At 43.2% G+C, this 25,637-nt stretch overlaps 1 protein-coding gene across 1 annotated transcript in view; it reads right to left on the reverse strand.

Moving 5' to 3' along the window:
• LOC126253085 (cell death abnormality protein 1-like) overlaps positions 1 to 25,637 on the reverse strand; it is a 195,285-nt gene that overhangs the window by 63,118 nt on the left and 106,530 nt on the right. Inside the window, exon 4 of the mRNA XM_049954189.1 lies at positions 11,692 to 11,835. Coding sequence (XP_049810146.1) covers positions 11,692 to 11,835 — 144 coding nt within the window. The remainder of the gene's footprint in view (positions 1 to 11,691; positions 11,836 to 25,637) is intronic.

A 25,637-nucleotide genomic window follows, 5' to 3' on the forward strand; every position in this document is an offset into this window, starting at 1 on the left:
GTATTATAACATAAATAACCATGTTCACTAACTTATAATACACATGAAATTCTTTCTGCAGAAAAAAAACATCATCCTGAAGTAACTATTGCTTTTCTGATGTTTAACTTCCCTAAGGTACACAGAAAAGCTGTTCAAACAGTATATTGACTTTGCATAAAGAAAATTCTCTAGAAGTGGAATTTAAAATCAATGTCTATATATATATAATGTAAGGTTCTTATCGATACAAAATATGTCCTGCTAAGGACTGTCTTTTTATTATTACTATTATTGTTGTTGCTGTGGTCTTCAGTCCTGAGACTGGTTTGATGCAGCTCTCCATGCTACTCTATCTTGTGCAAACTTCTTCATCTCCCAGTACCTACTGCAACCTACATCCTTCTGAATCTACTTAGTGTATTCATCTCTTGGTCTCCTTCTACGATTTTTACCCTCCACGCTGCCCTCCAATGCTAAATTTGTGATCCCTTGATGCCTCAAAACATGTCCTACCAACCGATCCCTTCTTCTAGTCAAGTTGTGACACAAACTTCTCTTCTCCCCAATCCTATTCAATACCTCCTCATTAGTTACGTGATCTACCCACCTTATCTTCAGCATTCTTCTGTAGCACCACATTTCGAAAGCTTCTATTCTCTTCTTGTCCAAACTAGTTATCGTCCATGTTTCACTTCCATACATGGCTACACTCCATACAAATACTTTCAGAAACGACTTCCTGACACTTAAATCTATACTCGATGTTAACAAATTTCTATTATTCAGAAACGATTTCCTCGCCATTGCCAGTCTACATTTTATATCCTCTCTACTTCGACCATCATCAGTTATTTTACTCCATAAATAGCAAAACTCCTTTACTACTTTAAGTGTCTCATTTCCTAATCTAATTCCCTCAGCATCACCCGATTTAATTTGACTACATTCCATTATCCTCGTTTTGCTTTTGTTGATGTTCATCTTATATCCTCCTTTCAAGACACTGTCCATTCCGTTCAACTGCTCTTCCAAGTCCTTTGCTGTCTCTGACAGAATTACAATGTCATCGGCGAACCTCAAAGTTTTTACTTCTTCTCCATGAATTTTAATACCTACTCCGAATTTTTCTTTTGTTTCCTTTACTGCTTGCTCAATATACAGATTGAATAACATCGGGGAGAGGCTACAACCCTGTCTCACTCCCTTCCCAACCACTGCTTCCCTTTCATGCCCCTCGACTCTTATAACTGCCATCCGGTTTCTGTGCAAATTGTAAATAGCCTTTCGCTCCCTGTATTTTACCCCCGCCACCTTCAGAATTTGAAAGAGAGTATTCCAGTTAACATTGTCAAAAGCTTTCTCTAAGTCTACAAATGCTAGGAACGTAGGTTTGCCTTTCCTTAATCTATTTTCTAAGAAAAGTCGTTGGGTCAGTATTTACTCACGTGTTTGAACATTTCTACGGAATCCAAACTCATCCTCCCCGACGTCGGCTTCTACCAGTTTTTCCATTCGTCTGTAAAGAATTCGCGTTAGTATTTTGCAGCTGTGACTTATTAAACTGATAGTTCGGTAATTTTCACATCTGTCAACACCTGCTTTCTTTGGGATTGGAATTATTATATTCTTCTTGAAGTCTGAGTGTATTTCGCCTGTCTCATACATCTTTCCCACCAGATGGTAGAGTTTTGTCATGACTGGCTCTCCCAAGGCCATCAGTAGTTCTAATGGAATGTTGTCTACTCCCGGGGCCTTGTTTTGACTCAGGTCTTTCAGTGCTCTGTCAAACTCTTCACGCAGTATCTTATCTCCCATTTCATCTTCATCTACATCCTCTTCCATTTCCATAATATTGTCCTCAAGTACATCGCCCTTGTATAAACCCTCTATATACTCCTTCCACCTTCCTGCCTTCCCTTCTTTGCTTAGAACTGGGTTGCCATCTGAGCTCTTGATATTCATACAAGTGGTTCTCTTCTCTCCAAAGGTCTCTTTAATTTTCCTGTAGGCAGTAGCTATCTTACCCCTAGTGAGAGAAGCCTCTACATCCTTATATTTGTCCTCTAGCCATGCCTGCTTCGCCATTTTGGACTTCCTGTCGATCTCATTTTTGAGACGTTTGTATTCCTTTTTGCCTGCTCCATTTACTGCATTTTTATATTTTCTCCTTTCATCAATGAAATTTAATATTTCTTCTGTTACCCAAGGATTTCTATTAGCCCTCGTCTTTTTACCTACTTGATCGTCTGCTGCCTTCACTACTTCATCCCTCAGAGCTACCCATTCTTCTTCTACTGTATTTCTTTCCCCCATTCCTGTCAATTGTTCCCTTATGCTCTCCCTGAAACTCTCTACGACCACTAGTTCTTTCAGTTTATCCAGGTCCCATCTCCTTAAATTCCCACCTTTTTGCAGGTTCTTCAGTTTTAATCCACAGTTCATAACCAATAGATTGTGGTCAGAGTCCACATCTGCCCCTGGAAATGTCTTACAATTTAAAACCTGGTTACTAAATCTCTGTCTTACCATTCTATAATCTATCTGATACCTTTTAGTATCTCCAGGATTCTTCCAGGTATACAACCTTCTTTTACGATTCTTGAACCAAGTGTTAGCTATGATTAAATTATGCTCTGTGCAAAATTCTATAAGGCGGCTTCCTCTTTCATTTCTTCCCCCCAATCCATATTCACCTACTATGTTTCCTTCTCTCCCTTTTCCTACTGACGAATTCCAGTCACCAATGACTATTAAATTTTCGTCTCCCTTCACTACCTGAATAATTTCTTTTATCTCGTCATACATTTCATCCGTTTCTTCATCATCTGCAGAGCTAGTTGGCATATAAACTTGTACTACTGTAGTAGGCATGGGCTTTGTGTCTATCTTGGCCACAATAATGCGTTCACTATGCTGTTTGTAGTAGCTAACCCGCACTCCTATTTTTTTATTCATTATTAAACCTACTCCTGCATTACCCCTATTTGATTTTGTATTTATAACCCTGTAATCACCTGACCAAAAGTCTTGTTCCTCCTGCCACCGAACTTCAATAATTCCCACTATATCTAATTTTAACCTATCCATTTCCCTTTTTAAATTTTCTAACCTACCTTCCCGATTAAGGGATCTGACATTCCACGCTCCGATCCGTAGAACGCCAGTTTTCTTTCTGCTGATAACGACGTCCTGTTGAGTAGTCCCCGCCCGGAGATCCGAATGGGGGACTATTTTACCTCCATAATATTTTACCCAAGAGGACGCCATCATCATTTAATCATACAGTGAAGCTGCATGTCCTCGGGAAAAATTACGGCTTTCAGCCATTCGCAGTACCAGCACAGCAAGGCTGTTTTGGTTAATGTTACAAGGCCAGATCAGTCAATCATCCAGACTGTTGCCGCTGCAACTACTGAAAAGGCTGTTGCCCCTCTTCAGGAACCACATGTTTGTCTGGCCTCTCAACAGATACCCCTCCGTTGTGGTTGCACCTACGGTACGGCCATCTGTATCGCTAAGGCACGCAAGCCTCCCCACCAACGGCAAGGTCCATGGTTCATGGGGGGCATTACTATTATTATTATTATTATTATTATTTTATTATTAGTATTCATTCCTTGCTTATTGTAGATAGTTTTAGGGATATAATGAAGAAGGCTGAAAGGTGCTCGTATTAGGAGAAATGGTTACAAAAGATGATCATATCACGAAAAATGACATTTGTTTGGTATATTTAACAGTTTATTTGGAATGTTCACCACTATGAGCGGTCTTGCGTGGCTGGATAAAGGACTGATATGACTTCTTTGGCTACCACATGCTGTAGTATTGTTGAGTAGAGGTCTGGGCGGGGAAGGAGTTGGAAGCAGTTGTTATCTAGAGAGGGAAGGGGAGTACTGTATCACGGCAAGGTGAGGAGCTTGGATGGCGGACATACCATACAGAGAATTGATATGCTCTCTAACATGTAACTGAGAACAGAAGATGATTTCAGAGGATTTTATAGACAGGGAAGAAGATAATTTGCATTGAGTTTGTGGTGTCACTGCCAGACACCACACTTGCTAGGTGGTAGCTTAAATCGGCCGCGGTGCATTAGTACATGTCGGACCCGCGTGTCGCCACTGTGTGATCGCAGACCGAGCGCCACCACACGGCAGGTCTCGAGAGACGTACGAGAACTCGCCCCAGTTGTACGACGACGTTGCTAGCGACTATACGGACGAAGCCTTTGCTCTCATTTGCCGAGAGACAGACAGAATAGCCTTCAGCTAAGTTCATGTCTACGACCTAGCAAGGCGCCATTAGCCTTAGATAGCTTGTATCTAAAGAGTCTCACTTGTATCGCCACAATCTCCAGATGTCTCATCAAGAATGATGTATACAAAGGAAGGATTAAAAGTTAAGTAGTCCAGAAGATACGTACTTTTCTTTATAGCATTCATTAAGTCTCCTGTTTCAGACCTCACTCTATCCTTCGTGAGTTAGCGCGTGCATCTTGGCCGCCTCTTTCAATTAGTGTGCGTAGTGTTGGCAAGTCTGCCGACACAACAGAGTTTGTTTTGCTGCAAGCGTTAGCCAAGTAATATGTGTAATGCTAAGATTTCATTGCATTTAACGATGTGTACATTTTGGTATCCAGGACGAATTATGTCATGTGTTCAGTATTAAAATTCCTTTCCTCCTCCACTGTCAGTTAAAATATTTCTTTAACAAAGCCAAAGAATAAATCTTACATAATTTTAAAAATGTGAAAAAGAATAATTTTCTAAGAAAAGGTCATTTTTCATGCAAGTTTGAGTTACTTTTCTATGTTATTAAAAGGAGTCTGCATAATTGTAGAATACTCTGCTATAGATTTATAAATATATCATGAAGCTATTAAGTAAAAGATATATTTGGTACAACTTGCCCTGTCACTCCTTACACTATTGCATCGGCAATGAATCGTATTTTCAAAAAAATAACAGAAGTTTAATTTCCTAATGCAACCTGATAAATGACATAAAATAAGATAAGTTAGTTTGCCATGCAATGACTGATTTCCCATACATGTGTTTCATCACTTCATGTTCTTCCAGTGTGCATACAGAGTAGAACTGAGTTATGTTACAGTGTAAGAATCTGTTGAAGGGTCTAAACGAACCTTTCCAGAGAAAATTAGGAACAATATTCGTTTCCAAAATTTCACACTAATTCAACGGCCGCGTTTTCTAGCACAGAAAATTTTCGTTACTTAACAATCTGCCACTGTGTGTGATTGTATCATGACATAGCCACTCTAATATTGATAACAGTTCTTTATATGCATTTACAAATAATCAGATGCTGTTTAGGTTAACTTATATCATATACATCAAAAGTAATTGGCACATATATATGTTTCGAAATGCAGTCTTATTTTTAAGGCCATAGTGAAAATGAGAAATTTTGTTTTACCAGTGATTCGCAAACACAGAACTAACAGAATGAATGGCTGGTGGATGTGATATCTGGGATTGTAGCTTATACCACGCAACAGGTGGTTTCAAAAAACCAGTCACATACATGGGGACCTCTCCTGTAGGTATTCGAGCACTCAGTATGGAACTATGTCACTTAGCTTCCACCATTTAGCTTGCTCAGCCACTCTAAAGGGCGATTACAAACTGCCACCAGCTCTGAGCGCACTTTCTTCTTGCCAAAAGGAAACCAGAACATTGTCATTGGGGGTCATAGTTACAGTGCATGTAAAATAATGTGCCTAGTATATGTACAATCAGCAGTACATGTATTGGGAGATCGGTAGTGGGGAATTGCCGAGTGCTCGAGGGGAAGTGCCGTTCTAAACAGAAACCCAAGCTCATATTCTTTGTAGGTATTGAGTGGAGCCCCTCCGTGCCCACACTTGCATGGTGATCATTCAAGAAGATCTGATATCACCTATGCCTTGGTCAGTATCTACACTCCTGCAAATGGAAAAAAGAACACATTGACACCGGTGTGTCAGACCCACCATACTTGCTCCGGACACTGCGAGAGGGCTGTACAAGCAATGATCACACGCACGGCACAGCGGACACACCAGGAACCGCGGTGTTGGCCGTCGAATGGCGCTAGCTGCGCAGCATTTGTGCACCGCCGCCGTCAGTGTCAGCCAGTTTGCCGTGGCATACGGAGCTCCATCGCAGTCTTTAACACTGGTAGCATGCCGCGACAGCGTGGACGTGAACCGTATGTGCAGTTGACGGACTTTGAGCGAGGGCGTATAGTGGGCATGCGGGAGGCCGGGTGGACGTACCGCCGAATTGCTCAACACGTGGGGCGTGAGGTCTCCACAGTACATCGATGTTGTCGCCAGTGGTCGGCGGAAGGTGCACGTGCCCGTCGACCTGGGACCGGACCGCAGCGACGCACGGATGCACGCCAAGACCGTAGGATCCTACGCAGTGCCGTAGGGGACCGCACCGCCACTTCCCAGCAAATTAGGGACACTGTTGCTCCTGGGGTATCGGCGAGGACCATTCGCAACCGTCTCCATGAAGCTGGGCTACGGTCCCGCACACCTTTAGGCCGTCTTCCGCTTACGCCCCAACATCGTGCAGCCCGCCTCCAGTGGTGTCGCGACAGGCGTGAATGGAGGGACGAATGGAGACGTGTCGTCTTCAGCGATGAGAGTCGCTTCTGCCTTGGTGCCAATGATGGTCGTATGCGTGTTTGGCGCCGTGCAGGTGAGCGCCACAATCAGGACTGCATACGACCGAGGCACACAGGGCCAACACCCGGCATCATGGTGTGGGGAGCGATCTCCTACACTGGCCGTACACCACTGGTGATCGTCGAGGGGACACTGAATAGTGCACGGTACATCCAAACCGTCATCGAATCCATCGTTCTACCATTCCTAGACCGGCAAGGGAACTTGCTGTTCCAACAGGACAATGCACGTCCGCATGTATCCCGTGCCACCCAACGTGCTCTAGAAGGTGTAAGTCAACTACCCTGGCCAGCAAGATCTCCGGATCTGTCCCCCATTGAGCATGTTTGGGACTGGATGAAGCGTCGTCTCACGCGGTCTGCACGTCCAGCACGAACGCTGGTCCAACTGAGGCGCCAGGTGGAAATGGCATGGCAAGCCGTTCCACAGGACTACATCCAGTATCTCTACGATCGTCTCCATGGGAGAATAGCAGCCTGCATTGCTGCGAAAGGTGGATATACACTGTACTAGTGCCGACATTGTGCATGCTCTGTTGCCTGTGTCTATGTGCCTGTGGTTCTGTCAGTGTAATCATGTGATGTATCTGACCCCAGGAATGTGTCAATAAAGTTTCCCCTTCCTGGGACAATGAATTCACGGTGTTCTTATTTCAATTTCCAGGAGTGTATAAGGAATTCCGCTGAAAATGCAGTAAAATCAGCGATTTAATTTCGCCTGGCTTGTTAACCATCTGTAGCTTTCAAGGAAACGTCATGAGTGACCAATTTTGTGTAAAACCTACATTTCCCTTGATTCCATCTTAAAATTTGCTTCTTTTTCCAAAACACAGCGGAGTTTAGACAATTATACCTCATTAACACGTTGTGCAGACACAATTGTGCGAGCATTCTGAAACTGTGGTTTATTCAGTTTATTAAATGAGAAACTGAGGAAAGTAAAGTCAATGCTTATAAAAAAGCACAGCCTCAGTACAAAAGTTTGCGTGTGACGTCTTCACTTATGCCACTCCATAAACCGCAGCATTTGTTGTTGAGGGAGCTACCGATGGCTGTATCGCTGGCACACGCGATCACAAATGAGTATGCCGCATCAGATCAATTTTCAGGAGATTAGTGACAGAGACTTCCACCTGAATCTAAAGTAATACACCATACTTTGGCTAAATTTTAAACGCAGGGACATATTATGCAATATCCACCAAACGCGAAATCATAGCGACCCCTATCTTTCATTGCCAACTTTTTCGAATTTCTCGCAGTGTTTTACTTAAATGCAAATATCACAATAACTATACCCATTAACGAAATGATGGGCATGTCATGGGCTGACACATAAAGCTACACGTAACGCAAAAATGAATATTTTTTAACCTAATAGTTTTCGTAAAATCGTTTGAGAAAGACTGCAGGGGGTGCGGGTCGATTCTGTCACCACAGCTCGTAGCCGACCAGGCGAAAGTGAGCAGTGTCCGCCTTCTCTTCCGAACGAGCGAATGAACTCGCCCAGCGCTTTCAGCGAAAACTGCTCACTGCGCTTCGGCCACCCTATCTCGCGCGTCGTAGTGACCTGTGTACGAGGGGCGTTTGAATAGTCCGTGCAAAAATAAAAACTACCTACGTGTTTGGGGTAAACTTTTTTATTTTTCGACGTAGTCTCCTTTTAGACCTATACACTTCGTCCAACGCTGTTCTAATTTGTTGATCCCTTCCGAATAATAGGAATTGTCCAAGTCTGCAAAATAGCTATTAGTTGCTGCAGTCATCTCCTCATTTGAATAAAATCTTTGTCCCGCCAGCCATTTCTTCAAATTTGGGAACAAATAGTAGTCCTTGGGAGCCAAGTCTGAAGAATAGGGGGGGATGTGAAACGAGTTGGTATCCTATTTCCATTAATTTTGCCATCACAACTACTGAGGTGTGTGCTGGTGCATTGTCGTGAAGGAAAAGGACTTCTTTGCGGTCAAAACACCGGCGTTTTTCTTGCAGCTCGGTTTTCAAACGGTCCAATAACGATGAATAACATGCACCTGTAATATTTTTACGATTTTCCAGATAGTCGATGAGGATTATCCCTTACGAATCCCAAAAGACAGTCGCCATAACCTTTCCGACCGAAGGAATGGTCTTCGCCTTTATTGGCGCAGATTCTCCGTCGGTAACCCATTGTTTAGACTGTTGTTTGGTATCAGGAGCATAGTAATGTATCCATGTTTCATCCACAGTGATGAAACGACGCATAAAATCCTGCAGATTCTTCCTGAACAGCTGCAAACAATCCTTACAACACTTCACACGATTCCGGTTTTTGGTCAAGCGTGAGCAATCGCGGAACCCATCTTGTGGATTGCTTTCTCATGTCCAAATGTTTATGCAAAATATTATGTACCCGTTCATTCGAGATGCCCACAGCACTAGCAATCTCACGCGTCTTAACTCTTCTGTCATCCATCACCATATCATGGATTTTATCAATGATTTCTGGAGTCGTATCCCCCACAGGGCGTCCAGAACGTTCAGCATCACTTGTGCCCATAAGACCACTCCGAAAATTTAGAACAACTTATAAACTGTTCTAATCGAAGTCACCGTAATATTTACCAAGCTTCTCTTTAGTCTCCGGAGGCGTTTTGCCTTTCATAAAGTAATGTTTACTCACCACTCGAAATCCTTTTTCGTCCATTTTTTGACGATCACTCGACTTCCTTGATTCACACGAATGCCAAACACAAAGAAATAGACCAATATGGCTGAAACTTGGTGTATGTTCTTTCCAAAGATGCTACTAACTAAATATGACCTCGATACGCGCCGGTGGTGCCATGTCTCGGACTTTGCCCGGACGTTTCAAACGCCCCTCGTATACTGCGTGCATAATGCCTTGACCGCTAATGATGGGGGCGCTCAGAGCGCTTTAGGGTAAACGCCGAGCACTGGAGGGTAAGTGCCATTCAAAAATGAAGCCTACACTCACATTTTTTGTAAATATTAAGTGTGTCCTCTAAAAGCCTACATTTGCATGGCCACCATTCAAAAAGTCTACTGTCACGTCTCCTTTCGTTAGTATCTAAAAAGAATTCCGTCAAAAATGCAGCTATTTATTTTTTTTACCATTGGTAACTTTCAGAGAAGCGCCACGAGTGGCGAATTTTAAGTAAAACCTACACAATTCTATGGTTGCCATGTCAAAATTTGGTTCTTTTGCCAAAATACAGCGGAGTTTACACTGTCGCACCTCACTAACAAATTGAGCAGACACAGTTGCGACAGCATTCTGACTGAAACTCTGGTTTAATAAGTGAGGTCAGCAACGTATGAGAAAGCCCGTCGTCGGTAGAAAAAAGGTGTAATATCTTCACGCATGTTGTTGCAAAACCCATAGCTTTTCTCGTTTTAGCAGCTATCCATGGCCCTTAAAACTTACATTCTTTCACCAAAAAAGTCTGTAGTTGTTGGAATAAGATGGTAGGTAATGAAGTTTTGCTAACGATGTGATGATACTATCATTTGACAAATCTCATTTCAATATCTGAAATTATTTATGAAATATGAGGAATGCTGTGGGTGTTTCGCTCTGGCTTTATAGCTGGCGCGGCGCGATCGCAAATGAGTGTGCTACATGCGATCTGTTTTCTCGAGGTCAATGACAGTTGGATACCTCCACCCAAGTCTAAAGAAAAATTCCGTGCGTTCGCTAAATTTCATAAGCAACAACATATTATTTAATATACACCAAAGGCAAAATCATATCGACCTCGATTTTTCATTGCGCACTTTTCCAGATATCGCGCAGTGTCTTAGTTTCACATAAATATCAAAATAACTATGACCATTAATGAAATAATGGGCACATCATCATGAACCTGACATACGAGGTGCGACTATAAAGAAATGACATTAATTTTCTTTGCAAGATGTGGCAACCCTGCAGGCTTACGTAGGCACAATATCTTTTACCTTGGCCTATAAGCTGCTTCTAGTCCAAGCGTCACATCGATGCAACTGATCAGTCCTGAGTTGTACTGTAATGAGTTAACACTTGTTTGTGTCTCTTGTCATAGAAATGGAACCGCATAATATTGCGCTACGGTATGCCATTTCTTTTTGCGTTAAATTGGGTGAAAACGCGACGACAACTTACGGTAAGCTTCAGAAGGCTTTTGGAGAGGAGGTTATGTCAAGAACTCAAGTTTTTCGTTGGCATAAGATGTTTAGTGAAGGCAGAACGAATGTTGAAGATGAAGTGTGGAATGCATGCTTGTGTGCTTCTTTGATTCCAAGGGAATTGTTCGTAAAGAGTGGGTGCCTCCTGGACAAACAGTTAACCAATATTACTACAAAGAAATTTTAGAAAGACTTCATAAAAGAGTTGTTTGTGTCCGTGCGGACATTGCTGATAATTGGATTCTGCATCATGACAATGCGCCATCCCCTACTGCTCTATCAGTACAGCAATTTTTAACCTCAAAACCTTATTCACCAGATATCGCTCCATGCGACTTTTTTATATTTCCGAGAGTCAAAACGGCGGTCAAGGGAAACCATTTTCAAACAACACAAGATGTCCAAAAATCTGTGGCGAGGATCTTGGAGTATATTACAGAAGATGAATTCCAGAAACCATCAATGGCAGAAGCGCTGTAAAAAGTATGTGCAATCGGAAGGGAACTACTTTGAATGGGACAACACTAAACTTGACTAAAACGGTAAGCAACAATTTTTTTCTCATCAGACTCATTACTTTATTGTCACACCTCGTATAGAGCTATAAGTGAAGCAAAAATGATTTTTCTTACCAAAAAGTTTGTGTAAAATCTTTTGAGAAAGATTGCAGCGTGCGCGCCACGGTTCTGTTATCGCTGATTGGCCGAAAGTTGGAAAACGCTTATCGGCCTCCCCTTCCGAGCAAACGAATGCGGTTTGGACGAAAAGTGGTCACTGCGCATCGACCACCGTATCCGGCGCGAGCTATACATGAGAATACGTTCAGTATGAAGGACGAGCGATACTCACTGCAGCTCATGATGGTGTAGTCGGGCGCGTAGCCGTCCTCGCAGGCGCAGGTGCCGTTGCTGGCGCAGCGCACGTGCTGGTGGTCGCCGTCCACGGCCAAGTAGCACGAGCCCTCCACGTCTCCCGTGCACTTGTCGTTCAGACCTGAAACATCGCACCGTACTGCTCTATAGCCGCAGCACAGCTTTCTTACCTTTCAAGTGGTTCAAAATGACACTTAAGACTATGTAATGTGAACAAGCCAGCTGATCATAATCGATTTCTAATTATTCGTTGAATACGGATCGAAATTAGCGCCCAGATCATTGAGCCGTGTGTCGGCTCTCGACATATATCGCACTGTAAAGATTGTTCTGAGTCCTTCCATTCCATCGTTAATTGATTCTTTCATATTTATCGTTATGCTGCGTACGATTCTGTTGAGATTGCCCCCTGGCGGCGTGTCTGGTCTTATCGATCTTCGATTCGTTGCTTCCTGTTAGCCTTGTGTAAGGAATAAGATCTTTGGGGGGATGGCCGGTTGGTTGCCTAGCGGTGACGAGTCGGTCGGTCGTTTTTAAAATCGGGAATGAGAGAATGTCGTACCTAACAGTTCCCTCCATATACATTTATGAAATTATAATCTTTGTACACAGCAGACAAAAATTATTTGAGGAAAATCGGCCGGCCGAAGTGGCCGTGCGGTTAAAGGCGCTGCAGTCTGGAACCGCAAGACCGCTACGGTCGCAGGTTCGAATCCTGCCTCGGGCATGGATGTTTGTGATGTCCTTAGGTTAGTTAGGTTTAACTAGTTCTAAGTTCTAGGGGACTAATGACCTCAGCAGTTGAGTCCCATAGTGCTCAGAGCCATTTGAACCATTTTTTGAGGAAAATCATTTTAACCACACGTACAACACAAGAAATAAAAATAATTTTATGTTACCCACACACCATTTGAAATTATATGCACGAACTCCACAGTATATGGGGATGGCAATATATGGTAATCATTTTTTGGGGAAATTCAAGTAGTGTATCTCGAATACTGAAACTGCAAAAGAAAATTATAAGATACATGTCTAGTGCACAACAAACAGAATCTTGTCACCCATTATTTCGGAACCTGCAAATCCTAACAGTTCCCTCCATATACATTTATGCAATTATAATCTTTGTACACAGCAGACAAAAATTATTTGAGGAAAATCATTTTAACCACACGTACAACACAAGAAATAAAAATAATTTTATGTTACCCACTGTAAGGGGTCCGCAGGCCCTTACTATTAAAACTTGCGCTCACACAGGTCGGTAGGGCAAATATCGAGTAGTGTGTGCAGGACGCGCGAGCTAGAGGGGATCCCCCGGAGTGCCGAGTGGACGGCTTGGGTAGATTCCCGCGAGGCGGGAATAACTGGGCGGAGAGCAGTGCGAAGTTAGTTGCGTGGAGGATGCCGTGAGGGTGTGTTAGGTTCCCGCGAGGCGGGAATAGCTGTGCAAAAAAGCCAGCAGAAATTATTGCTATTTACCGGCAAAGGGAGTGGCCAACGCCGTGGTTTAACCCCTTTGTATCAATATTCGGCGGAAAAGTGAGAAAGTTTTATTATAAAGTGATTTCAGTGAGATTGAGTGCCGCTGTTATACTTCCGCGTCTACCGCGCCGGCATTACTTGGATTACAGTGACTGGATATTGCGTGTGACGATGCACAATAATTGTAGCGACCTGTGATGAGATTAGCCGTCATTAACAGTGTATTGACGAAGGCAGTGGCTGTCTCCTTATTTTTGTGCTTGCTAAGAATATAGGTTTTGTTTATGAAACTGTGTTTGCTGTCCTCATTTCCACCAAACCATACTTATTACCATATTTGTGAGGATAGCACGGAATGTAACACCTCCTGAGCAGTCCAATCCGATTGCTAGCCCATTAGGTACACGGTCACATTATTTAATTATCTAATTTTGGGCTGCTAGTCAGATCCGCGAACGAGCAGATAACAAAAACCATAAAAAAGGACGTGTTACACCTTGGCTTACCGTGGACAGGACTCGGACTAATGCAATTTTCGAACGCAGTGTTACACAGTTGGTGAGCCGTGAAAGAACAACTGCAATTTTCGGACGAATCGTGTTAACACAGTTGACTTACTGTGAAAAGAACAAGTGCAATTTTCGGACGAGAAAACAAATTTTTCAATGTGGAATCGGGACAGTGCATGAACGTTAAAATCGCGATAAGGAACAGTGTAATTTTTGAACAATACGAAGTAATAAATCGCACGATTGTGACTAAACTGTTTTTCTTGCCAGATGAGATAGCCAAATAACGTCAATAAACTGTGTTGTAAAGTGCAAACGCGAAAATCCGCGCGAAAAACTGTGAAAAGTGGACGCTAAAGAGAGACACGTGTGAACATTAATATAGCGAAACGAGCTAAAATTTCAGCACAAAAGTTGTTAGAAAGGTGTTTAATGATAACATGTTGACCGAAATTGCCTTTTGAACGGTGAAAATCGGACGATTTCATGTGGACCCATAAACTGGTACGCTGAGGATAACGTATTGTGGCAACGCAATTAGGGAGTGACGTCACGCAGAGCCACGTAGCAGTCGCGCCAAAGATCTTCGATCCGCGAGGTGATTTCACACGACGAACGACGCAACTTCGAGACAACGAGCGCAGTCCCGGCATCTAGCGGCTGAACGACGAACTACGCCCGCCTGCAGCGCCACGGGCGGCCGACGGAGAACTACGTCGTCTGACAGCTGGTCTTCAACTTCGCGCGAACTCCAGCGGCGGCATGACCACGCCCATCCGAAACGTCAAAACATCGCGACTCGCGGTAACGTCGGTTGGTGAGTGAAGACGACGAGTTAGAGTAACAGTAAATTGCAGTGTGCAGTCTTCGTGATAAATAAACAGTTTTAACTGATATTTATGTTAGGGAAGATGCTAAATTGTAGTAATTTTAGAAAAGTTGCGAAACATATTTTGAAGTCTAGCATGCTTATTGGTGCACACTGCATTGGATAAATGATAATTGTTTTGAGGAATTCGCATTTTTAAATTTTGTGAGTGTTATGAGTATCTTGTTTAAAACATTTTACATAAATGGTGTATGTAGAAATGGTTATTGGGAATTTAGGTTTTTGAGAGCTGTTATATTCAATACTCATACATGTTGTATCATTTTGGGAATTAACTGAAGGAATTGCAGGTACTGTTCGAATAGGTTCATGATAATTAGGAGTGTTTTGAATTATTGGAGGTTATTTTGTACTACTTGCCTGGGCCTTAAGTATAAATCGAAAATGTCTTCTGAAGATAGGCAGGTCTGTGAGGCAATAGTTGAAAGAAAAGGGGTAGAACAGGAGAACAGAGATGATTCAGGAATTAGTGATTGTGGATTGTCATTAGGAAGCCCATCGGCACACTCAACTAGTTATCCTGAAACACCGGGACAAACAATGAGAGCTAGGCCAGTTTCAGAGGGCGAAGATATACGGTCGATGTTGGCAACCTTGCTACAAGAAAATAACGCATCGTTAGAGAAAGGTATCAGAAAATCACTAAAGGAAGATTTACAAGCATCATTAGAGAAGAATTCACAAGAAACTAGAGCAAGGGAAGAAATATTCCGCAAATCATTAAAGGAAGAGTTACAAGAAAATAGAGAAGAAGGAAGAATATTCAGAGAAGCAGTAGAGAGGGGTTTACAAGAATCGAGAGAATCACTAAAGGAAGATTTACAAGAGATCAAAACATCACAAATGAAGATGGAAAATAATTTAAAGAAAGAAATGCAGGAGTTACAAGAACGACTGAAGATGGACATCGACGAAAGAGAAAGGAAGCTGCAGAAGAGCATAGACCAAGTCCAGGGAGACGTGGAGAAGACGGAAGAAGAGCTAACAAAAAAGACAGAAGAAAATGTTGAAGAAAATAGAACCGAAATGGAAGAAAAGATCACCGAAGTGACGCAGATGCAGAAACAATGCAACGACATGGTTGAGAAGATAGAAGAAAATGTTGAAGAAACCGGAATCGATATGGAAGAAAGGATCACCGAAATGACACAGAAGCAGAACCAATGTAACGACGTGATTGAGGGGATAGAAGAGAAGCAAAAACAATTGGCAGTAAATCTGAGAAATGCTGGAGACATGCCGCGAGAAGATTACCAGAGGGGTGCAATCGAAGGTGAGGACTTCACTTGTGGAATCAAGAGGAAGAAAGGGACTACGGATAATGATCAATTTGGAGGAGAATTATTGAAGAAATGCTGGCTCAAGAGTCGTCAATGTGCAGCACTTGAGGACCCACTACGATGCAAACCACTTAGTGATTGGAAAGGATCGTCTGAAGAAATTGCCAAACCTTTGTGGAAAGGGAACGAGACTTTGGAACAACCCCTGAATGACAACGTAATGATATCTGCAATAAAAAGAAGAATGAATCAGAAAAGACAAGGAACCGTATCCAGGAGCCCAATTAAAGGTAGAGAGGCCTTAATGAAGATACTGGAGCAGTTGGAGTATATTAAATCACAGAAATACAAGCTAGCTAAGGATCGAAACAGAGAAGGGAGTAATGACCCAAGGATTCATTTTAATCATTCGTCTGATTTCCGAGGAAGAGGCGGAGGAACCGAGAAACCAGATGACAGTCCAGATGAGGTCCGGTCTGGAGTGAGGGCTATAATGACCCAAAATAAACATGCTAGGACATGGTTAGGACAATTAGCTGTAAAATGGACAAATGAAAGGAAAGGGTTTATTTACATTTGTGCTCTGTAAGGTATTTCAAGTAGGGTTGCCTATTTCATGTCAAAGACTCTCTCAGAATGCATCTAAAACTTGTAATAACTATGTTGCAGTAATAATCCATATGTTCTGTATTTAGGTAAGGAATTTTTGAGTGTATACGCTGTGTGTGTTCATTTTGATATTGGACTACAGACGACTATTGCTGGTTGAACTGAAAGGTTGTAATTTTGGATAATGCCATTTATGTGATGTACTAACCTTTTTTGTAGAAATTGTTATGGAGGCAGCCCACTACCGGAGTCCAGGATTATTTTGAAAAATTGTAAATTCATTAATAATTTGTATTGCATGTTTTGATTCAATGTAACTATGTTTTTAAATCCCTAGCCGATTCTTTTTCACCTGTGGTTCAAAAGAAGTTTTTGAGGGCGGGGATGTAAGGGGTCCGCAGGCCCTTACTATTAAAACTTGCGCTCACACAGGTCGGTAGGGCAAATATCGAGTAGTGTGTGCAGGACGCGCGAGCTAGAGGGGATCCCCCGGAGTGCCGAGTGGACGGCTTGGGTAGATTCCCGCGAGGCGGGAATAACTGGGCGGAGAGCAGTGCGAAGTTAGTTGCGTGGAGGATGCCGTGAGGGTGTGTTAGGTTCCCGCGAGGCGGGAATAGCTGTGCAAAAAAGCCAGCAGAAATTATTGCTATTTACCGGCAAAGGGAGTGGCCAACGCCGTGGTTTAACCCCTTTGTATCAATATTCGGCGGAAAAGTGAGAAAGTTTTATTATAAAGTGATTTCAGTGAGATTAAGTGCCGCTGTTATACTTCCGCGTCTACCGCGCCGGCATTACTTGGATTACAGTGACTGGATATTGCGTGTGAAGATGCACAATAATTGTAGCGACCTGTGATGAGATTAGCCGTCATTAACAGTGTATTGACGAAGGCAGTGGCTGTCTCCTTATTTTTGTGCTTGCTAAGAATATAGGTTTTGTTTATGAAACTGTGTTTGCTGTCCTCATTTCCACCAAACCATACTTATTACCATATTTGTGAGGAATGTAACACCTCCTGAGCAGTCCAATCCGATTGCTAGCCCATTAGGTACACGGTCACATTATTTAATTATCTAATTTTGGGCTGCTAGTCAGATCCGCGAACGAGCGGATAACAAAAACCATAAAAAAGGACGTGTTACACCACACACCATTTGAAATTATATGCACGAACTCCACAGTATATGGGGATGACAATATATAACAAGCTAAAGGGCAAAAATATATTTAATATGAAGCCAGAGAGTCTAAAAATAAGGCTACAACAGATTCTGTGGGATAAATGCTACTATTCAGTAGAAGAATTCATAGAGGATGACATGATAATTTGAGCAAGGGGTAATTAATTGTTAGTCTTTTATTGTATGTGTAACAAAATTGTATTATTATTATTATTATTATTATACCATTTGTTAAAATTAGTTGTAATTAATTGTTAGTTTTTTATTGTATGTGTATTTTTATATTGTATTATTGTTATGGTACCATTTGTTAAAATTAGGTGTTGTATGTATATGGTAAAACTTTACCAAAATTTTGACGTGTCTGCTGTACCTAAATCAAATGATTTAGATTATGTACGTTATGAGACTAATAAACCACAGTTCACAATACGATGCGACCGCGGCGTGGCGTGGCGGTGGAGAGTTGGCTGTTGTTCCGGGAAGCCGCGTGGTGTATCCTGGCGGTGCGAGACGTGTGGGCCGAGTTGACGGGACAGGGCTGTAAGCTCTTGCTGTGAACACCCGGGGGCCACGGCTGTGGTTCCGAGTCACTACTTGGTGGGAGCGGCAACGGATGTCTTTAAATTTTCCGTCTGGAGGCGGGAATGATGGACTAGTAACTCGCCTCACCTGAGGAGTGTTATTTCGCCGCCGTGGGTGCAGAGAAGACGAGGGCTCCGGTGACAGAGCGCGTGGCTGCGTGACTGTGCCCAGTTGGGTACGCTGGCGACGTGGACACGGTCGGGTGTGAGTAACCTTTGCATCGGAGTTCACCTGCTGTTTCTCTGATAAACTGCAAGTTAAGTTGGTTAAAGGTTTAGATGTTAATTGAAGAATTTTGGTTTGTGCAACCAGCGTCCTTTCTGCCTTGTGGCCTCCTGCGTTCGGATTTCCTGTCCGTCGCCGGTGTGTTTATAGAGAGTGATCTTTTCCGCTTCTTATTAGTACTGACCGATAGGAAGTGTATTTTTGGGCAGTGATTATTGTTTTAGATTACATTTGTTCTGCCTTGTGGCCTCCTGAGTTCGGATTTCCTGTCCCTGTCGCCGGTGTAATTATAGACCGTGATCTTTTGGCTTCTTATTAGTACTGCCAGAGAGGAAGTGTATTTTTGGGCAGGGATTATGGTTCCTGATTTGATTCCTCTTCCTCCCCTGGCCTCGCGTGAGGTCGATCTGATTGCTGAATGTGAGGCGTTGTGGGTCTGTTAGTCCGCTTCTAGCCTGAGCATCCTTCTGGCGACAATTGTGGCCGCCCTTACACCCGGTCGGTTAATTATTCCTATCCCAGGCCATTCTGGTGGCAAGACATGGTATTCAAGTTGTTAGTTATTGTAAAATGTTAAATGGTTGTATTTTACTCTGATTGTTTTAGGCCACTGTTTAAAAAGATGAAGTTTACCTTTCATTGGTGGGTTTTTAATATTACGTGGCTTTAAAATTGTTAGTTATTGTAAAAGGTGAATGACTGTATCTTTACTTTGATTGTTTTAATCTGCTTGGCATCCTTTGAAAATGCTAGTTCTGCCTCCCTGTTAGCGAGCCCTTGTAATTTAATATCTTGTTGTGCCAAAGTTTAAAGGAAGTTGGTTCCCTGCATGTTCGGTAGCGAAATTGTATGCAAATTGGTGGTTTTTGTTTCATTACTTGGAAAGTTTTAATTTTGTTATTAAATGCTTTATCAAAGTATGTTTTAAGTAAAATGGCTTGGCTATGAACGGTAAAGTAAAATGTTTTGAAAAGGCACTCATGCCTACTAGCTTTTTGGATCTGTTCCTGGTCAAGTAATAAAGAAATGACTTTTAATGGTTGAAGTAATCAATAAAGAAATTGTAAATTGCAACTCGACAGTAACCAACTAATTTTGGCCCAGTTTCCCAACTGGGGGATTTCCTTGATTAATCGTAACACCCGTCTCAATCATATTTATCGAGAATGTACTGCAGAACGAACAGCCGCATGAAGTTGGAAAGGATCGCTGATCACTTTCGGTTACAAAAAGGGTGGAAGATCGGATGCTCAGCATTGCCCAATCTGACAAAAATTAAGTAGATACTCCTATGTACTGCAGAATTAGCCACTTGATGTAACGATGTCACGAGAGGCGGACCCCTCTGTATGAATGGAGGTGGGGAGTACTTTGTTGTCAGTAGAGAAGCAGTAACAGCAAAATGGGTCAGTCAAGAAAAATTAGTGACTTTGAACTTGGACTAGTTACACGATGTCGTCTGAGTAATAAAGCCTTCAGGGACATTTCCACCGTTCTAAGGCCGCCCAAGTCGGCCGTTGGCGACGTGATTGTGAAGTGGAAACGCGAAGAAACAGTCAGAGCTAAACCAAGACCAGATGGAGCTCATGTACTGGCAGACAGGGACAGTGGAACATTGTGGAGGTTGGTTGTAAAATCTCGTGCTGAATCAGGGGGAGGAATCACTTTGAGTTCCAAAGTGCTACCAACAGTATAGTTAGCACAATGACTCTGCATAGGGAGTTAAAAGGAATGGGGTATATTCGTCGAGCGACTCCTCAGAAACCACACATTTCAGTAGTCAGTGTTGAGCGACACATGTGGTGGTAAAACCAGCGACGCCACTGGACATTGGATGGGCATAAGCAAGTGATCTCGATTGATGAATCCCGCTATACACTGTGGAAGGGTTTGTGTTTGACAAATGCCTGGAGAACTTCACCTGCCTCCACTTGTAGTGGCAACAGCGAAGTACAGAGGTGATAGTGTTACTGTGTGGAGGTGTTTTTCGTGGTCAGGTTGTTACCTTTCACTGTGTGTAAGAGAACGCTAAATTCAGAGGGATACGGACAGATTTTACAGCATTGTGTACCGCCTACGTTAAAGGAACAGTTCAGAGATGACGACTGTCTGTGTAAGCATGGTAATGCACCATGTCGTACAGCAGCATGTGAGCCAATGGTCTGTGCACAGTAGTATTTCTGAAATGGACTGCCCTACCTAATCTAAAACAAATGGACTGTCGATTCCGCTCCAGACCCCAGGATCAACTGGTTTCGGGCCTTGAGGAGGAATGGGCTGCCATTCCCCCACAGACATTCAGACGCCTCATTGAAAACGTTCCCAGCAGACTTGAAGTGGTCATAATGGTGAATGTTCGATACATCTCATATTAATGTCCAGAACAGTTGTCTTCATACATCTCATCAAGTGGTGTATAGCACAATACTGCTGACGTCAAACTGTTGGAGGATCCTGAACAAAACTTTTCGTTCAACATTAATGTTCCTGGAGGAAAAGATGCTTGTTTTAATGATACACGTTTTGTGCGATATTCTGAGCACAAGTTACAGCCAGGTGCGGACCGGATTGCAGTAAGTTACGCTGACCAGCGATTGCGAAGTGGAATGGAGGCCACAGGGCCGTCGAAACGCTGAAAAGAGTTAACACAGCGGTTCGCATGGCGCAAGCTATAGGCAGACAGGGCCCAGTGGCGCAACCGGGGTGTGTGGCATACATGACTCGGAGCGATGCGTTAGTGAAACAGAGGCGCGTAGCCGAATATAAACAGGTGTTGTTTTCTAACGAGATTCATTCAAGTGTGGCAGCTCTACTGGAGAGCGGGGCGTGTCACTCCGCTGGGCTACACACAGCAACAGATGGGGCGACAGCATCCCAGTCCACAGCAGGTCGTTGGTTCGACCCTCTGAGGCCGACGTGGAATCCGCAGCCAGCCAGGGCGGGCCACTCTTCGGCTCGCTAATGCGGGCAGTCGTCTGGCTCCCGACTTCTGTGACGAGGACCGCAGATTCGGAGGCCGGATCGCAGGCAGTCATTGCCGCCGTGTTCCCAGCTACGCAAGCTGAGGAAGAAGCAGCAGCGGGGCCAGCCTACGGCTTCCGGCGGAGCAGCGCGGAGACAGCGAGGACAGTGGTGGCTGAGTCGGCTCTCGGAACTCTACAGCTGGCGCACAAGGCCAGCACAACACAGCACTGCGTTACACAGGCCACTGGGGGTGCTTCCTCAGCATTGCAGGGCCACTGACGCAGACCGAGGTGAACGAAGCTCTGTAGAGGAAACGAATAAATCATTTGAAAATTTCTCGCCGAGTTTTAATACAGCACCTCCTGGCACCCACCCATTACATTTGGTGTCAATACGCCGCATTTGGCGTCTGATACCACAACATCTGGTATCAGTCACAACAGTACCAAGTTTCAGGCATCATTTCCCACCACGGAAACAAAGTGGCCGATGGTCTTTAATTAACGAGAGAGAGTAGCAGCGTTTGCGTAGAATTGTCTGTGCTAACAGACAAGTAACACTGTGAGAAATAGCCCCAGAAATCAGTGTGGGACGTACGACGAACGTATCCGTTAGGACAGTGCGGCGAAATTTGGTGGGCTATGGCTGCAGACGACCGACATGGGTACCTTTGCTAATAGCACGACATCACCGAGCTGTGTGTACAAGGAATGGACTGGGTCCTCTGTTCCATGTCAACTGATCATTGATTTGAAATGGTTATGCCCGCATCTCGTGGTCGTGCGGTAGCCTTCTAGCTTCCCACGCCCGGGTTCCCGGGTTCGATTCCCGGCGGGGTCAGGGATTTTCTCTGCCTCGTGATGGCTGGGTGTTGTGTGATGGCCTTAGGTTAGTTAGGTTTCAGTAGTTCTAAGTTCTAGGGGACTGATGACCATAGATGTTAAGTCCCATAGTGCTCATAGCCATTTGAACCATTTTTTTTGAAATGGTTATGTTCGGCAACTTGGAGACCATTTGCAGCCATTTATGGACTTCACAAACAACGATGGATTTTGTATGGATGACATTGCACCAAGTCACCAGTCTACAATTGTTCGCGATTTGTTTGAAGAACATCCTGGACAATTCGAATGAATGATCTGGCCGGCCAGATCGCCCGACGTGACTCCTCTCGAACATTTATAGGACGTAATCGAGAGGTCAGTTCATCCACAAAATCCTGCATCGGCAACACTCTCGCAGTTATGGGCGGCTGTAGAGGCAACATGGCTCAGCTTTCCTGCAGGGGACTTCCAACGACTTGTTGAGTCCATGCCAAGTCGAGTTGCTGCATCGCTCCGGGCAAAAGTAGATCCGACACGATTCTCCTTGCCTTTTGTCACTTCAGTGTAGTTTTATTAATATTATCCTGTCTGCGGGGGGCAGAAAATAGGGGTGTTAATTATTTATAAAATGAGCTTGGTAGATATTAGTAAACTAAGACGAGATAAGTGGATCCCTCTATTTCTTTCCTTGCATCAGTTGTTCGTTCATCACACATGCTGTATTCTTTCTAAATTTCAGGGCTAAAGTCTTTTATGGTCGTCCTGTAATTTTGCCCGGAGCGATGCAGCAACTAGACTTGGCATGGACTCAACATCTAAATTACAGGACGACCATAAAAGACTTTAGCCCTGAAATTTCACTAAATGTGTCTACACCAATGAAACGCTATTGAAACACTAAACTCGATACCACCTTGCAGTAACGAAGTGATGCGCTTCAACATGATCGATAATCTTATCATGAGACATAACTGATTAAATCGTGTGGCTGCACATGTGGTGGGAGGATAAAGTCAATTTAGGTGACGGTTAGTATTAAGAAAACTCTCATCTACTTCAGATGAAGATCTACAGGATGGATTATGGGTTATTTACTTATTTATTTTCTTGAATCATCCGTCTTCTCATTGCTTTCATGCGGCTCGCCACGAAGTCTCGTGTGCCAACCTTTTATCACCTCAAAATAGTACTTGCAATTACTTCCTGGATGTATTTGTCTCCATATTCTTCTAACAATTTTACCCCAGAGCTCCCCGTAGTATCACGGAACTTTACCCCTGAAGCCTTAACAGATGTGTTACCATTCTACCACAACCCCTTGTCAGTGTTCACCTCGCCGATTCTGCAGGGAACCTCCATTTTTCCGTACCTTATCAATCCATCTCATTCTCAATCTTGGTCTGTAGGAGCACTCTTCAAATGCTTCGATTATCTTCTGTTCCGGTTTTCCAACAGTCCAAGTTTCACTGCCATACAGTGCTGGGCTCTAAACTTACATTCTCAGGAATTTCTTCCTCAGATTAGAGCCCGTGACTAATACTAGTAGAGTTGCTATTTTTTCCAGATCTAGTCTACCTTTTGTGTCCTCCTTGCTTTGTCCATCGCGGGCTATATTACTGTCTAGGTTGCAGAATTTCTTAACTTTGTCCACTTCGAGGTTTCAAATTATTGCATTAAGTTTCTCGCTGTTCTCATTTCTGCTAGTACTCATTACTCTCGTCTTTCGACGCTTTACTCTCAATCTGTTTTCTGCAGTCAGTAGACTGTAATTTTTCTTTTTTTCTCAGCGAGAGTGCCAATGAAATCGGCGAATCTTATCGTAGATATCCTTTCACCTTGAATATTAATCCCACTCTCGAACCTTCCTTTTATTTCTGTCGTTGCTTCTTCAATGTACAGATTGAACAGTACGGGTGAAAGACTGCATCCCTCCCCTACACCCTTTTTAATCCGTCTTTTCCTATAGCTTACCCCTATTTTTCTTAGAATTTCGAACATCTTGCACCATTTCACGTTATCAACGAGTTACCGTGTGCTAACTCATGAAACAAATCCTGACTTGAAATTACATCTCCGCGCTATGGCAGAATATCCATACTTACCAAGTGTTCAGACGAGAGTGCCCTCCGAATCTTCCCTCGTCTCTTGCAAGTTTTAGCGTTGGCGGATTTTGGAGGGGCTGTAGTAGCTAATATGCAGTGGCTATCAGAAATTATTGTCTAAGGAAGAGCGTGGCAGAAACTGTACTGAATCTTTTCTTAGCAGAAAAAGCTTCGAGAATGGCCTCGAAGGTTCTTCTAGGAAATCTGAAAAGCTCATAAAATGACTTCATTTTAAAATAGGCGCGAAGATTCGGCTCGGCTGTTGAGATTCTCAACCGATGGTGATCTTTAAAGAGTCTTCTCTCGCTTGCACAGAAATAAAGGAAGGAACAGCCTCTAACCTTCAGCTACGTCGCAATGTTCCCATTTCAGGCAGGTTGCTACTTCAGGCCTAACTACTGTACATGAAAAGGTACTGGGGCTGCAAATCACAAGTACCTACACAGAAAAAAATAACAGATCCCACGAGGCATCGCCATGTAAATTGAGAGAAGAAAAGTGAGACTGATACGACACAGACTTCGTCAATAGCCAGAGACATGGTACTGTGAAAAAACACAGAGGAATAACATATGTCTCTCAACTAATTTCAAACGATTACGTTCATTCTCACGCTATTCCGTGCATTTTAAATGTTTGACTTAGCATAGTTCCAATTACACATTCAAAAGACTTGTCGGTATATTTTATCAACATTTGAAATGTAAGTAATGGTTTCACAATGAAAGCAAGTATTTGAAACCACTTGCCATTAAACATTATATGCAAATGTGGCGGACACCTAAATGAATAAGAAATTACGAGTTTCTGGGCCTTTATAACAACAATATGTTAGAATCATGTAACGATGTGAATGGCTGGAGGAAAATTTGACTAATAGAATCCAGCGAATGATCCACAGAAACGAAAGTAACGTCGGGTATGCCCATAGAAGCGTAACAAGACCTCCAGTGCTCACAATATACGTAAAACGATATATTAGATGGGGCAGCGGTATAACCTTATTCGTTTCGGTACCGTTATATGCAGGGAAGTATCGTCTTTGGGGGATCGTCAGGAGCTGCTGAAAGGCTTGCACACAATTTTAACTCGATTTAACGATTGACAGCTCTCTTTAAATGTGGGCGTGTAAGGGAAAGATCACGATAGTATATGATAACAAGATTAGTGACATAGATCTCGAGCGCTTCAGATCATATAACAGTTTAATCACAACATTAAGAAGTGGTATGAAATAGGGTGAGCATGCAAAATCACTATGAAGGAA

This window comes from Schistocerca nitens, chromosome 1 (genome assembly GCF_023898315.1).
Source record: "Schistocerca nitens isolate TAMUIC-IGC-003100 chromosome 1, iqSchNite1.1, whole genome shotgun sequence".
Lineage (NCBI taxonomy): Eukaryota > Metazoa > Arthropoda > Insecta > Orthoptera > Acrididae > Schistocerca > Schistocerca nitens.